Source organism: Choristoneura fumiferana, chromosome 4 (assembly GCF_025370935.1).
Source record: "Choristoneura fumiferana chromosome 4, NRCan_CFum_1, whole genome shotgun sequence".
NCBI classification, from domain to species: domain Eukaryota; kingdom Metazoa; phylum Arthropoda; class Insecta; order Lepidoptera; family Tortricidae; genus Choristoneura; species Choristoneura fumiferana.
The window spans coordinates 12,499,290-12,514,771 of NC_133475.1; the positions used below are offsets into that span (position 1 = coordinate 12,499,290).

Sequence of the window (15,482 nt, forward strand, 5' to 3'; positions counted from 1 at the left end):
AATAAAAAAGAGTTTACGTACATATAAAGAAAAACTAATAGTACTACCGTATATGGTTGTACCTGAGGGTTGTACTTAGTTTTTTTAGCATTTGAAAAAGGGTTAAGTCAATCTTGACGAGTCTTCTTATTGAAAGAGGTTAAAAAAAAAGTAGTTACTTTACTTATGATACCAAAGCATGTACATGATCATATATCTTGCTAATTGTTACTATTTGCTGTGACTTATTTTTCAAAAAGTTTTTTTCAAATAAAAAGACACATCAAGATCGCTTGCCTTCTTTCTAATGCAAAAAAAAGAAGTATAAGTAATGGTAAAATCAACATACACATCACAGCGAACGTGTATAATTGCATAATGTATACATCTATCTTCTATCTATACAAAAGTTGGATGGGGATACTTAGAATCGATAACAGAACACGTTCCAACAGTTTTTAAAATTTTTGTCTGTTTATCTGTTTATTTGACCACGCATCACCGTGAAAACGGCTGAACGGATTTTCATTGCAAACTTCAAACAAACTAATTTGTCGAGAAAATTCCCGGTCAGGTTTATAGACTTTAAAAATACTACCTAAAAGAGGGGGTTTGGTAGCCGCTACTCTCGATTGAGTTAAGTATGCACCTGTATCTTATGACGCTACTTAGGAAGGAGGTGCATTATTATTTTCAAGTTGTTTTACGACTATCGAGTACCCTGCTACACTAACAGATGGCGCTGATTTTGCCAAATTGACTAAGTTTAGAAGAGGGGGTACGGATATCAAGAAATTTAACTGAATAGGTAATTGATTAAATAATACAACAAAATTAAAAGACAATAAATTAATTGCCACACATTTCGCAGTGCCATCTTGGGGAACTATGAAACAAACGAGTTAACATAGTTACGTAGTGGTTACATCAACACTCATAATATTCAACACGCGTATAATTTAATAGAAAAATGACATAAATTATTCCTATTTAATTATATCCGGAATTTCGTCGAAGAACTAAAGTCACTGACTTAGCTCGAAAAAATTATATGCAAGTTGCAGTGGCAATTGGCAGGCCACATCGCTCGAAGAACCGATATCCGTTGGGGGAGAAGTCCTCGAGGAGCGGCGACCGGAAGACGAAGCGTTGGCAGGCCTCCCTCCAGGTGGAATGACGACAATCGTGAGACTTGCGGGAAACCGGTGGATGCAAGTAGCGAGTTGTCGTTCATTGTAATTTATTTGTATTGTAATACATTTGTATTTATTGTATGGGGCAAGTTGCCCGAAATAAATGGATTTATTACGAGTATTATTATTATTGTGGCGTTTTAAGGGGTAGGCCTTTGTCCAGCAAAGGACCTCTTCCGGCTGATGTTGAAAAATTATATCGCAATCCATATTCATACGCATTGTCTTTTAAGCACTTAATAATGGTCACGAAAGTACTTCAAAAAAACATTTTTCTCTTTCTTTTGCGGAGTAAATTTCAAACGATTTCGGAATTGGGACTCGCATTTTTATAGGCGTTACCATCCTTCCGAAAAAAAAGAAAACTTTCGCGAAAGTCTCGCAGCGCATTAAGACCACAGGGGCACGGTCTCAGGAGTCTGAGGAAGACCGCGATGGGAGACTCATTGGCGCTCTAGCCAGGCAGGCCGCTTCGCTTTCGGCTGAAACGGCAAGCCAGCGCGAGGCTGGGTTGCGATCCCAAAGACTGTACGCAATCTTTGAGATCGCTCGATGTAGGAAAATAGTAAGCGAAGAATAAAAATGTATTTCTTGAGCAATATAGATGTAAACTTGGTGATCATGATCAGATTTTTCAGTTGATTGTTTAGCCGTAGTTTGAAGGGATTTTCGAAAATCCACGAAAACGGCAATGCGGGAAAATAACTTTATTCTTTCGAGTATTGGTGTAAATATAAAATCTACGCAGACGAAGTCGCGGGCAAAAGCTAGTATAGTATATAGGTACTCGTATTAGTTAAACTATTTTAAACGTGGTGGACATTAACATTATCTTTTTTACTGACGTCTTCGCTCTGCTTAGTGTGAGTTGCACCAAGTTACTATAATCATAACCAATGTCAAACTAGTCATCAAATTCGTTTTATTTGACGTCTGGTTTGCAGAAAACGCATCCGAACTTGACCGTTAAGACTGAAGTATACTAAGCACGATAATACTTAGTACCTAATATTATACTAAAGTGTAGTGCATTAAGTCAGCAATGCAACCTTAAGAGCCGTTCACACGCAGAGGAATCTGCAATTACTGGCATTTGGGTCGGCTCTGAGGCCACGGATCAAGGACGTCGATACACGCGTAGCTGTCGACGTGACACTGTTTAAGACATAGGTTCTCAACGTGGGCTTGTGGGCGTTGAAAACGTTCATGGGGGCAGTGGCAGTTAGTGTTCCTAAAAACTCGAGACTTGGCCCGAAATTTGAAGCTTCGAAGTTCTTTTTTAGCTGGGCTGATGGATAGATTTCGAAGAGCCAGTTATTTAAAGAAGTGCCGGATTCTTAAAAAAAATTTGTAGCCATTTCAAGGGCTTAAAAATATATTGTGCCTCTACAATGTAGTCTACATGATAAATTACTGTGATGAATTGGGATATCGTGTTTATAATATCCGCCCTCTTCAGACAATAAGTGATATCTCGAAAAAAAAATGTGTTATTTATACCATCTGATACAGAATGTCTTAAGCGTCAGCACAACAGTAAAGCCGCACAAAAGCTTGTTTTTTTTAGATACCACATAACCTTGAAGACAGTATTAAAAATAATGTAATATTCAGATAAAGATTCCATATTTGATAAATATCTATAATATGATGTTCGAGTCCAATTAAAGTATTCAGTTAGATTTTGAACTTCGAGCATTACAGTCGACCAATTGGATTCCTGTGCCACCATAGAACCTTATTTTATTATAGTAAATAATTTTATTGTTTAAATGATAAGGTGACCCCGGGGCTATTGTAATTAGGGGGATATTGTATCTGAGCTGTCTGATGGCGTCCTTACGAACGCCATGTTCTTCTCGGCCATTTCACGTTGTGTTCACCAGAAGATTGTATTCACACAACACACATGAACATGGCGAACATGGCGCCGTAAGGACGCCATCAGACGGCTCAGATAAAATATCTCCCCAGCTACAATAGCCCGGGTCACCTTATACCACTTTCATCCGTACTTTTCATCAGGTGAGACAGGGGTCAATCACGGGTCAGTTTTATGTAAAAAAAAAACTATGAAAAATTAACGTCACTGAATGACGGCCAGACAACGCACAGCCTAAACCACTGAAACTATAGATTTTAAACTTAGCAGACATTCGAGGGTCATAGCTGTACACAAAAAAGGGGGTTCGAAATTCCCACGAGATAGAGAGCTAGCCTATTTTTCAATAATCGTAAACCTTCGGCAAGGTAGCTGAGGGCTAAAGCCACTTAGGTATACCATGCTTAACGAATGATGTAAGTGTCATGATGACATGGTTCTGTCTGTGGCCTTACCTACATTAGTAGTAACCTATAACTATTTATAAACAAAAAATCTAGAGGTATTTGTGAAAAAACTAAAATCCAGAGTATATATTTGATACATTTCGTAAAATTTTGCATAATATAAATTTGTTCCATGGGAAAAGTTGTTCAGTCTAAAAAAATATCCTGTTTAAGAAAGTGAAACTCATCTTCATCGCGAGTCGTTCGCGATTCCAGTCCCGTTATGGCGGTGAACCACTTGAAAATAAATCTTTTAGAAATTATGATGATACAAAACTTTATGATACTGAACTTAAAGGAATTTACAAATAAAGAAAAAGTGATACAAGATATATCATGTATTTGATGATATCGAACGCATAATGCGAGACGAAACGATCTAAGTACACTCTCATTAGTCACAAAGACTTCACATGTAGGCAACACAAACACCGATTACCCTTAAGGCCCACATTCATACGGACTCTGTAATTTACAAAATAAATTAGAACCAAGAATCAAGCCGCCTACAAATATAATTTAGGTATGTATTACAAAACTCAAGGATTGCGGTCAAATACGTGCCTCACCAAATTCGATACAGAACAGTGGGTACGGTACTTAGTAGTTGTCCATTCAATAAATTATAAATCAATGAGTCTCAACCATGACATCGTTAATTTAGGTTTACCAATCTAAATAGAGGACTTCAATCATTCAGCTTATTTAAAAGCACGGCGACTCTCAAAGGGCGTAAAGCACAAAACACAACTTTACAGAAGCAAAAAACTGTTTTTTTTTTTTTTTTTAATTATAGTTCTGCTGTTTCTAATGTTAAATAAAAAAGTCTTTTATTGACGAAAAGATAAGAATTTCTTGTAGTTTTTGTTAATATACTCCAATTGGATGCAAACTATATGATTACAGAGATACGTGCACTATACGCCATGGCAAAAACACGAGGATTGAATCAGATGTACTTTAAGACCTAGTAATCTTAGCTTATCTTGGTTCACAAGGGTGTAAAGTAACAATCACAAATTTTGCTTACAATAAGGTCGTATAGGAAAGTTTAACTTCTTTTTTTATGGTAATTAATTAGGCCGTTTCAGACAGTAAAAAAACCGTATTATTCCATAATTTTGATTATATGGCTGCGGTGTTAAGAAATAAAAATTGACGGTGAAATATTTGGTGGTCGTTAAGGACAGTTAAATAAATTACTACAATTCTTAAATTTTTTTCGAGGCAATAAAGGGAGTGTAAAAATATGTGTCGCTGTAATACCGGTGTTTTTTAACATACTTACTTTATACTTACTGCTTCGATGATTATACAATGTAACTTTTTTGTTCTTTATATCCTAATTTTTGAAAATAAATGTGTTTAGGGACTAAAACAACACAGGCCGTAAAGGACATTTTTGAGGGAATTTCCTTACGTGGATTATACTGACCGATAGAGAGAAAAAAACTGTATAAGATGCCATATAGAGAGTTCCTTCACGTCCAAATATCCTTTACGGCATTTGAGCCTCAAGGTATCGATATATTAAGGTAGGTATTTTTTGATTTTCACGGAAACCGCTCAGATAAAATTTATTAAACAAAGGTTTGCTCCCATTCGCTTTTATTAAGTAGGTATATTGTATCTTTTCTCTATTGTAACTAATTGGAAACAAATGAGTTGTGTTTATGCCTGAACGCTAGCCTACATGCGGCTTCGAACGCGTAAACCATTTGGCCTAGCAATTTAATCGAAATTCCAAGATGTCACAAAAATTTCACGTCTCGAAACAGTGTTTGAAATTTTGGAATTTTATTCCAATCCCGTGGGAATTTTGGGATGAAAGAAAGCGTACTTTTGTGTTATTCCAGACTTTCAGCTATCTACATACCAAATTTCGTCGAAAAATCCAGGATGCCCCAAAAACTGCCGAAGGAATTCTCAAAATTACATCATTAATTTAATTAGCGTTGCTCAAAATACTTGCGCCAAAGTACTTGTCTTTAATCCCAGTTGTTGTAGTTTAACGCGCTAAGGTAATGTAAATTAGAAAAGTTTATAGCCGTTAGGTTTTCTTATTATATTTTTTTTCTACGCTACTTTCTTAATATTTTTACCGTAATAACCTTCTAGTCTTAGAAAACTTAAAAAAAAGGTGTGCGTAATCGGTAAACGTTCTCAAGTTATGAATTGACCAAAGGGAAATAGGTATTTGTTTTTAAAGTATTACAACAACATACAAATTAACAATATATTTAGCAACAGCTAAGTAAAGTCATAAGTAAAATGTAATTGTAATCTAAACATTAATAATTGTAATTAAAACTATTTCTTACAGCAATTCGTACGTTTAATATAGTTTCTCTTCCGACACTTGTTGGCATTGGCGATGCGATTTCGCGGATACGAACTACATCGCAATGGCTTATAATGCGTATGTTTTACTTGCATAGTTAGATTCCACTGCAATGGCCGCCCATCGTTCGCTATTAAAACAGTTACCAAATATGCACCCGTCACGCTCTCAAAAGTACGCATGCATCTATGCACTACGCGGTTGTTGGTATAGGGCAAGCTTTTATTGTGTTGATTCGCGCTGTGGCAATCTTGTGATTATCACTAACCTTGCCGGCTTACAATAAATTCTCTGTAATTTAATAACGCGGTGGACACATAAAAACTAACAATGTTTAATTGTTGTTTGAATATAAATTCCAGACGGAAAATCCTCGAGACCTCATTACGTAAGACAGTTCGCTGCTATTATTTTGAGCTAAATTATGGTCGGGTGCGATTAGCACGACGACACTGCCAATGTTTGCATATTATACAAAAGTGGTTAATCCGAGGACACGAGAAGTAAATGACAAATTACACAATAGTAAGCAAGCTAGGACCCTTATCAAACACTGGGCTCACGTGCGCAAACGACAGCAATTAATATTGCCTCCACAGACGATGATGAGTTCATTGTTTGCGAGTGGCGACCGAAACGCTTGCCCAACCGGCGTGCCTCGCTGCAGGCCGCAAGGACGACGCCGCCGCGGGCTCAACGCGGCCACATATTAGACTGACCGCTTTACAGCGTGTACAGACTACCTCTCAGCTCCTGGCTAGCTTACTAGTGATCAGTTAAGCCAAACGATCACTTCGTCATATTACACAAAGAGGCTATTAAACAAATGATTTAACTCTGACAATATTTTAAATTCCTAATCGGTAGTTTCGTCACAGCTAACGCAATGAAGTTGGAAATACTGCACACCAGACCGGTAGTTAATTTGATTGATAACACGCACATCACAGCTCGTTTTATCTTCAAACGATAAGTTTTGCAAGTGAGTTATTAAATATCGGGTATGGCTGTTATCATTCGCACACAAACTATTGATGAATTGAGTTTGAAGGCAAATATGATATGATACCTAATTATAACAGCAGACATTAAAGTTCTGTTGCAAGGTTTCATAAATGAGATATTTCATAAACGCGCCAACTCTAAGCACTAACTTTATCTCGATAAAACTAATTAAGTAGGTACCACAATGACTATTATAGTTAATTGTAGCAAGATTTACTCAAGCAAAGATCATTCAACGGCTTTGCCTTATTTTCACATAAAACAGAAATTTGTAATAAGAACAATTGAAAATAGCACTTTCCCGTTCCTCAAATGTTCCTTTGTATTGTCATCACGTAAGTAGTTTAGGATACAACAAAATGTTGTAAGTCGAAAATAACATACGCGTCGCGCGTTGCCGCAAACGCTTATACAATAATGTCGACTGAACAAATAGTTGTATGTTCCGCATTTCTACTGAGCATCGTTTAAGCAGGACGTTACGTGCGACGCAACTCACTCGACCGATTCACCTAAACCCTAGCTAAACTATAGGTGTTAGTAAATAAATCAATAATTCAATTATATTCGTATTACAATCTCGTCCGTAAACTCTGTCACATGTGTTTGTATCTTCACTCGATTCCCAAAGGCTTTAAGAAAAGTAGTGTTCAACGTTTGCAAGACCTGTTTTAGGATATTAAATAATTTGTTCATCAAAGTCCTTTCCATTTCAATTCAGATGGGCTTGTTTCACAATAAATGCGATTTATTTCTGTTATTAGCAGTTTGAAACTGACAGATTCTAGATGTTTTCCATGGTATGTCCAAACATCGGTCTTAGCGACCGTGGAATGTTCTGTTTGAGAATGAGCGATTTTAATTTGCCGGGTGCCAATCAAGGCTTATTATCTGGAGTCTGCCATGGCATTAGTATTAAGGAACCAATGCTCGGAATTCGAAGCAATTGCAATAGGTTGCCGCAATTAAGCTCTACGTCCTCGGTTTCGGTTCGGTCGAAAGTGCAAATAAGAAAATCACTCAGTGTTGCGAACGTAGGCCATTTTTCGCCTCAAGACTATTCAGGACGAGAATCAGTGACGAAAAAATCTGAGAAACGATTGTCGCTTATTTAGGCTACTTCAATTAGAAAAATTACAATATATAGGTAAGTATTCAGTTTAGTGTTAATAATTGCGTCAATTATCTTTATTTTACGGACTAGTTAAAGCGGCCAAATTTTGCCGTTTGGCTACCTTAACCTGCCGAAACTGAAGGGTACTACGAAGCTCGAAACTAGAATTTGTGTTGTGCGGTCCCTCTGACACTTGTACTATTATTTACTACGAGAGCGAGAGGGACCGTACGACACGAACTTCGAGTTTCGTAGTAGCCCTGCTGTCTGCCTGCCGAAAAAATGTGACACCAAACTGAAAACGTAGTGCAAAAGAAGTTTTGTTAACTTTATGCGGGAATTAAGTACAATCAGTTTAACGCAGGTAAGTGTGGCAAATTGTTCCTAACTATTTAATAAACGTTAACTATAAGTAGTTGCTGTTACCTTCACACGCCGTTTACCGGAATACATGGCTAAGAATAATGACAAAGATTTTTTTAGCGCGAAACGTGATATTAAGATATGTAGGTATATGAGGTTTTAGGACCCTGTGAAATTTATTTACGTTTTAGCTGTCTACGAGTAAATTCTCTTCCGGTGCACTTTAGCCAGGTAAGTTTGATACGCTTTATAGGTGCATTTGCTACTAAAAGTGTGCATCTTAGTAAAAAGGTCAATGTTCCCTAAATAGATTATAATCAAAATAAGAAAGGCTAGCACTACTTCGACGGGTGACTTACCTACCCAGTTTTCGTGCTAGGTATTAAAAATTCAACGAATCATCACATCACACAACTTTCACTAACGGTGAGCCGCCGTACGACTCTCTACCCCGCCGACTTTACCTTTACGACTAGAAGAGTTTTACCAAAACAGCAAGGGCACGTGCTGATTTGAAATCATGCAACTATTTCAATTTTTCTACGCACGCGATAAAAATACGTTACTCATCTTCAATTAGGCGTCAAGCATTCTAGCGTACATTAGCTATAGAAATCGGCTAGCAAATCGATAGCCAATGGAAGAGTAAATGAAATATTAATGCTTAAAATATTTGTATTGCTTAGAAAGTTTCGCATGAGCCGCATTGGGACCGGCCGTCGCATGCGCGCGCGCTCTGCGCGAGAGAGCGCGGCGCGGCAACTCCCAGGGATGACGTTTGCAATAGGAATACTAATAGACAATAGTTAAGTGAGGAATGTACCATGTTTTTTTAGTGGGAGTTTGAATCCCGAAAACTCAAATTTGTAGGTCGGTACGTACTGTTTATTACTGTTTAATATTTATTTGGTAAGCATGAATTTTTAATGCCTTTTTCTCACGGTTATCATAGTATTAAATTTATTACTGGCTTGTTACGTAATTAGATCGAGATCACCACTATGCTCAGTGAGATCTGCGATGATCGTATCTTGCCTTGATTGTATCGGACCGTTCAGCCTTGCAAGTGTCTGTTTATTCCCCAACACAAAGCCTCGCTTTGTTTGTCGAAAGTAAGAGTACTGATTATGAATATGGTGAAAATCATTGAACAAACCAAACAGGCGGCCGCGCAGCGCGACGCGACCCACTGTCCGGCGCCGCCCGCAGAGCGACCCACGAATAGATTTCACTTTTCACATTTCCAATGAAAGACCCCACATAATTATGTTCCTAACAACAAATCAATTTACAAGCACGTGCCCTGCAATGTTTTTGGCAGTCCCATTCATAAATGCAGATTTATATGTAATAATCAGCTGACATAGAGGTTACTGTCATGCTGTTATGTAAACAGGACTTCCTGAAGAACGGGTAAAATGACATAATTATTTTTTGCCCCCTCGTAAGAACTATTCAGACTTGTTAAAATAAATTAAAAATTATATGTTCACGGGGAAAATAAGTAATAAAACTGATATTATTTCTAACCTGGCATGTCTTTCCAAATATCCGCAATGGGGTTGGTCCAGGAGGTTTCAATTTCACAAATACAGTTTGTCTGCGAACTTTATGTCCGAATTGACACAATAACTTATCTTGAACACGAGCACAGAGCCTACTCGGGCTTAAACACGCCATAGCTACAACTGCAACGAAACGCTTGAGGACATGAACTACATAACACTCGAGCATTCAACTTCTCCTCCCCACTTACAGCTGATTGTCAATCGCCATTATTGTGAACAGTTGCCAGAAAACGATTCATTTTGTATATGGCAAGTAATAAGTTCCGTCAAAATATCGCATCGTTTTAATTGATACCTAAAACAGCACAGCGAAACTTATCTATGGCTTTTTTTCTTAGGTTGTCGCCTTGATTACCTATCAATGTCAAATTGTCAAATTTGACAATATTCTATAGGCAGCCTTCACATAACCTAACCTATAACAGTGTTTAAAGCCATAAAATCAGTACGTTTCTTCTTTTATTAAGACATTTATTATTGGATGATAAAGATGATACCACGTGTTTCAACATTAATGAATGTTCTTAAGAACTTAGAACGATGTTTCCTTTCTTCACTTGGGCATCCGCCGCGAGGTAATATTATTGTATACCATAATCTTGTTCCCAAATTTCTGTGCTTATTAATTCCTTTTCTTATATTTAAAATTTCTTTACAGAATTTGCTGTGGCTTACGTTTATGAAGAAAAACAAATAACACCAAAAAAGTTTTCGCTGAAAGATATTGTCGGCGATGGTTTCTTATTAGCAGTTCCTAAATTCAGAAGAACTGTAGAAAAGAGGCTAACAAGGAAGTTTGGATCCCCCGATTATCATTGGAAGATGCTGGTGCCACAGACCAACATTAAAGTGTGCCATGAATGTGGTCACCACCATGAACGAGGGCGACTTTGTGGTCAGTTCAACAATCATACAAATAAAATCAACATTCATCTGTTTTCATGATTTAGTGCAGTGTTTGTGCAATTTATTGAATTTTACAGAGCATTGCTATAAAAGAGTTGAAGAAGAAACCAAGCTAATCCAGACACAAATCAAACATAAGCTTGGATCTGGGCCAATCCAGAATGACGTTATAGTGCTGTACAAGGGAGAAAACCTTCCAGAGAAGGTAAATTATTTTTGTAATTAACTCATCAGAACCCACAGATAACACATGATGTCCATCAAATTTTAACACATTCAGCCCCAGTTATACGACGTCTGTGACTTTTTAGTTCTTACTCCTGTGCCAGTGACACATTTGTGACTGCTGTGGGATATGTGGGAGGCATAGCGGAAGAGCTTAGTGGATCGTCACGTCGCTAAGCCCTTTCGCTATGCCAGCCTTAAGGAGGTACAAATTCTGCTGACACACACGCATGTCAATAGGAGCAAGAATTTTTGATCACAAATGTTGTTACTGGCACTGGAATGTATTACGTCTGTGACTTTTTAGTTCTTACAAATATGTGTCACTGGCATAGTGACTGCTGTGGGATAAATAAATAAATATGCATATAGGCATAGCGTAAGAGCTTAGTAGATTGTTGCCAGGGCCGAATGTGAGAGTATTATCTAATATCAAATTATGAAATCCAAAATTGTGATTGATTCAATACAAATATGCTTTATTGAACACGAAAAAGCAGTAAGATTGTTGAGTAAATTATATATAATAGTATAATGTGACTAGTAGATTTTAGCAAAATGATGTTGTAGAGTGCCATCCTGCTGTCCCGTTCTGGCGGTTCACTTTTATATTATAGATAGTATAATGTGACAAGTAGATTTTCTTTAGTTTCATAGTTTGAAGAATCTATATTAATAATTTCGTACCGGTCTACGGTAGACTCGCACGAAATGCACATCAAATAAATCAATCAGAGAGTGTAAAAAATTAGTCAATCAGAGTCAACAACTTGTAGGTGGAAAATTCGGATTATCGAGTATTTTCAATAAAAAAATGGAATAAATTACTAAGTATATATAATGGCGTGCGAAGTAAACATGTCGGATGTCACAGGTTCGTATTTTGTTCTCCATTATGACCTCATAGGTCTAATTTCTTTGATTATGAGACAGAAAATCATAGTTATTTGGTTAAATAAGATTTAAGAGAAATATCTACTGGTGAAATACCAATACATAGGTTAGCTGTGAAAGTATTTGTGGTAATATTAAGGCTGGGAATATATGTCAGATTTTGCGGTATATACGCCAGTCTTGTGACAAAACATTTTTTTTACAAACTAATATCATTATGAGTCTACATTTTACCCAAGCGAAGCTGGGTTTTCATCTAGTTATTATTATAAAAGTGGGAAGCCATCAAGCTGAAGTAATATAGATAGCTAAATGTGTATAATTTCCCACATAAAACTTAGATTCAAAGTTTTATTTTGCTGATTTACTTTATTTGAACCAAAACATCACTTTATCACTGAACCTCTTGCATGTCAGAAATAAATAAAAAACTGCATTCAAGTCTTGTTTGTTTCAAAGAATATAAATTCTAAAAAATAGAAAAAAAAACTTATCTAATTTGCTAAAATACTTCAATTTCAGGCTCAGGAGTTCTGGAAAGGCAAAAGGGTGATTGAAATGAAAAAAGAAAGGCCTCAGTGGTTCAGCAAAAATCTTCTCCAGAAATCAACACAACAACCTTCCAAAGCCACAGATGTCAAGCCTACTGATTTAGCGTAATTTCAATAAAACTGGAATATAATATTGTAGATTTTTTTTAATAAATATCTAGTAAAGAACTTAACATAATTAATTTAAATAGTTTAATTTCTAAGCCTTTTCTTGGAAAAAATTACCTTTTACTTTGTCTTTAAAGCATTCCCTGCTGACTGTCTAAATTGAGAGTATGGAGTGTAGGGGGAAGGAACACAAACTCTGTGCATGCAAGTGACAAATAGCAAAATAACTAAATAATATTTTCAACAGATCACAAAAAATAAATCACCATCCACATTTTCTCACATGAGTTACCTTAGAATAATATTTAATGAATTATTTCAAACATTCTTTTGCTACTCTGGCACCAATCTGGAGGAATTTAAAATGGTTAATTACCACTCAAAGGTAATTTTTGCAATTTATCCCCTGTAACAGTTTGTCATCATTTCCTCTACAATCCATAATCAACAGGTGTCACAAACATACATGATCTTTGAATGTCTGCAAAGTTGTGATAGCACATTGAGCAAAAGTTACAAAAACGCATATATCTGTTATCGGCAGAGAATGGTTATTGGTTATATACTCAGCGGCAAAAAATTAGACTCACTCCACATACAAAATTACCTATTACTGCATACATTTGAGGGCCAGATTTTTTGCCACTCAGTATAGTTAACCCACATTCTTTTTTATATAATGTTTTCAAATGAATTTGGAATGTTGTCAAAATCATCAACAATAGAGTCTGGTTCAATTTCCCCTGTGAAGTGGGATTCCACATGGGCTTGGAAGTCACTAAAACCAGTATCTTTTTTAAATGTCTCCCCACACATTGGACATATTTTGTCTGTTGTGGGTGGTGGTGTTTCTTTTAATTCAGGTTCTGGGATACTCCTCTTGAATGCAGAAGTGTTTATTTCATTGAAGTTATCATTATAGGTACTGGAGTCAGCTGGTGTGGCCCAATTAGCTAAACTGTCACTTGTCTCTATTTCCTTGTGCTCTGAACTGGTGATTTTTGCATTATTTGCAATACAAGTTGGACATTTGTAACCATCTGAAACAGTAGAACATGGAAAAGAGAACATTAATTAAGGCCATTTATTGTTACAGGAGATACTGTTTACCTGAAGTCAAAATGTTGATTAACCCGTCACACATCCTAGAGACTACATTAGTCTAACTTTTTTTTGCAGGAAATGTCCTAGACTAGTGGCAAGCAGCTTAACAATCTCATGTTGTACAATTATTCCACTAGTCAACAAATATACGGAATCTATACGAAAATATGCTAGATGCTAGATGTAGCAGTGAGGCAATTACCATTTAAGCTGATTATGATTAGATCATGGAAGCCTTTGGTCAAAATACAACCTAAGACCATTCTCATAAGCCTAAACATAGGTTACATTGCTGTCTTGGAATTCCAGTGTATACCTTCTGGCTGCATAATTACATTATCATTAGTATTGGATGGAAATTAAGCTGAAATATTCCATTACAGTAAGAGAGAGGGAAGGAGATTCATTTACACAAATTCAATCAATACATGGGTAAAATATGTTGAAAATGAAAACATTTTGAAAGACCATTGAATATTATAAATTGGGTCCCACTCAGCATAGTATTGCAGCAAGCCGCAACACTGGTTTTCAGTGGGACCCAAGTGCAGCTAATATAACCTCCTGAATCCCCCGGTCCTCACTTGAGGATATAAAAAAAAAATTAACTTTACCTGATTGTGAATTTTGAGAATTCTGAATACATAAATTTTTTGTTGGTTCTCAGGAGGTTAAGCTTGTTAAAAAAGCTTATTCATTAAAATTAAATCTAAATTAATTACCACTTACATTTAAATATATTTTCAACTCTGGAAATAATTAATTTGAGATCTGCTTCTTGCTGTGCCATTTCCTTTTTCAATTGCTGCAGTTTTTCAGCCTGGTTGCGGATCTCTTTGAGAGAGTCAATGGCAGGATCCTCAATATATGTAAATCCAATGGAATCAACATTCAGCATTTCATCGTCTGCATCTTGCAACTCACTCATCTGCTCATATTGCTCCACAAGCTGTGATTTCTCTTGAATATAACTGTTAATAACTTTCAAAGATATCTCTTCTAAGCTTGCTTCTGAGAACTTTTCCTGGTAATTGGAGCTTGTTTTAGGTGTACCATGTATGTAGGTATTGGTTCTAATTAAAGGATGCTTAGTATGTTCTGGTGGTGTGACTTTGTTGTCTGGACCTTTGAGACAAGATATTTTGTTCCACAAATTTTTATTTTCGCAAGATACCATGAAAACATGGTGCATTAACTGAGACTTTTGTTTCTTAAGTTCCGCGATCTTTTGTTGCAATTGCAATTTCTCATCTTCTTGTAGAGGAATGTACTGCGAACCTTGCGCAGTCTTTGTGATATCAACTTTCAATCGCATATTGTCCGTCTCCAGAGTATTGATCCTTCGCTGCAGAAGTAAGCATCGATCTCTCATAGCATGAAGGGCCAATTCATGGACACTAACGTTATTATAGTCTCCTTTCAACGTGGACTGGAATGTAGAGTCATTGTTGAAACTCACAATGGATGAAGATTCCATATTGAGATGTTTTAAATTGTTCAGGTCTCGATTAAATCAAAACATAACGTTATTTATGAACTAGGTACTTTACGATAATGCCACCATTTACCCAAACCCACTTTAGTAGTTCCCCTTCGCCTTTAGTGAAATAAAATAAAAATATGATGAAAAACGAACGAACGACGAACGAAAGTTGACTTGACACTGACATTTACGAATGAATGAATTTGATTGATTGATGGATGGAATTTATTTTATTTAGCGAGTTTTCACGTTAAATTACTGTGTCTGAAACAATGCCATGAAAAATATATTTTTTTTAATGGTAAATTAAGACAATTTTT

At 36.4% G+C, this 15,482-nt stretch overlaps 2 protein-coding genes across 2 annotated transcripts; one reads left to right on the top strand and one right to left on the bottom strand.

The window, feature by feature from the left end:
* Nucleotides 1-10,263: 10,263 nt before the first annotated feature.
* Nucleotides 10,264-12,649, top strand: LOC141427476 (large ribosomal subunit protein bL32m-like). The gene is made up of 4 exons (XM_074086977.1): nucleotides 10,264-10,466; nucleotides 10,550-10,786; nucleotides 10,875-11,002; nucleotides 12,439-12,649. The coding sequence occupies exons 1-4, from the start codon at nucleotides 10,373-10,375 to the stop codon at nucleotides 12,574-12,576; spliced, it is 597 nt and encodes a 198-aa protein (XP_073943078.1). The 5' UTR covers nucleotides 10,264-10,372; the 3' UTR covers nucleotides 12,577-12,649.
* Nucleotides 12,596-15,336, bottom strand: spn-F (C2H2-type zinc binding domain-containing protein spindle-F). Its single transcript, XM_074086976.1, has 2 exons — nucleotides 14,409-15,336; nucleotides 12,596-13,615 (listed from the first exon to the last, which is right to left on the bottom strand). Exons 1-2 carry the CDS (start codon nucleotides 15,154-15,156, stop codon nucleotides 13,248-13,250), a joined length of 1,116 nt encoding a protein of 371 aa, XP_073943077.1. The 5' UTR covers nucleotides 15,157-15,336; the 3' UTR covers nucleotides 12,596-13,247.
* Between the last annotated feature and the right edge of the window lie 146 nt (nucleotides 15,337-15,482).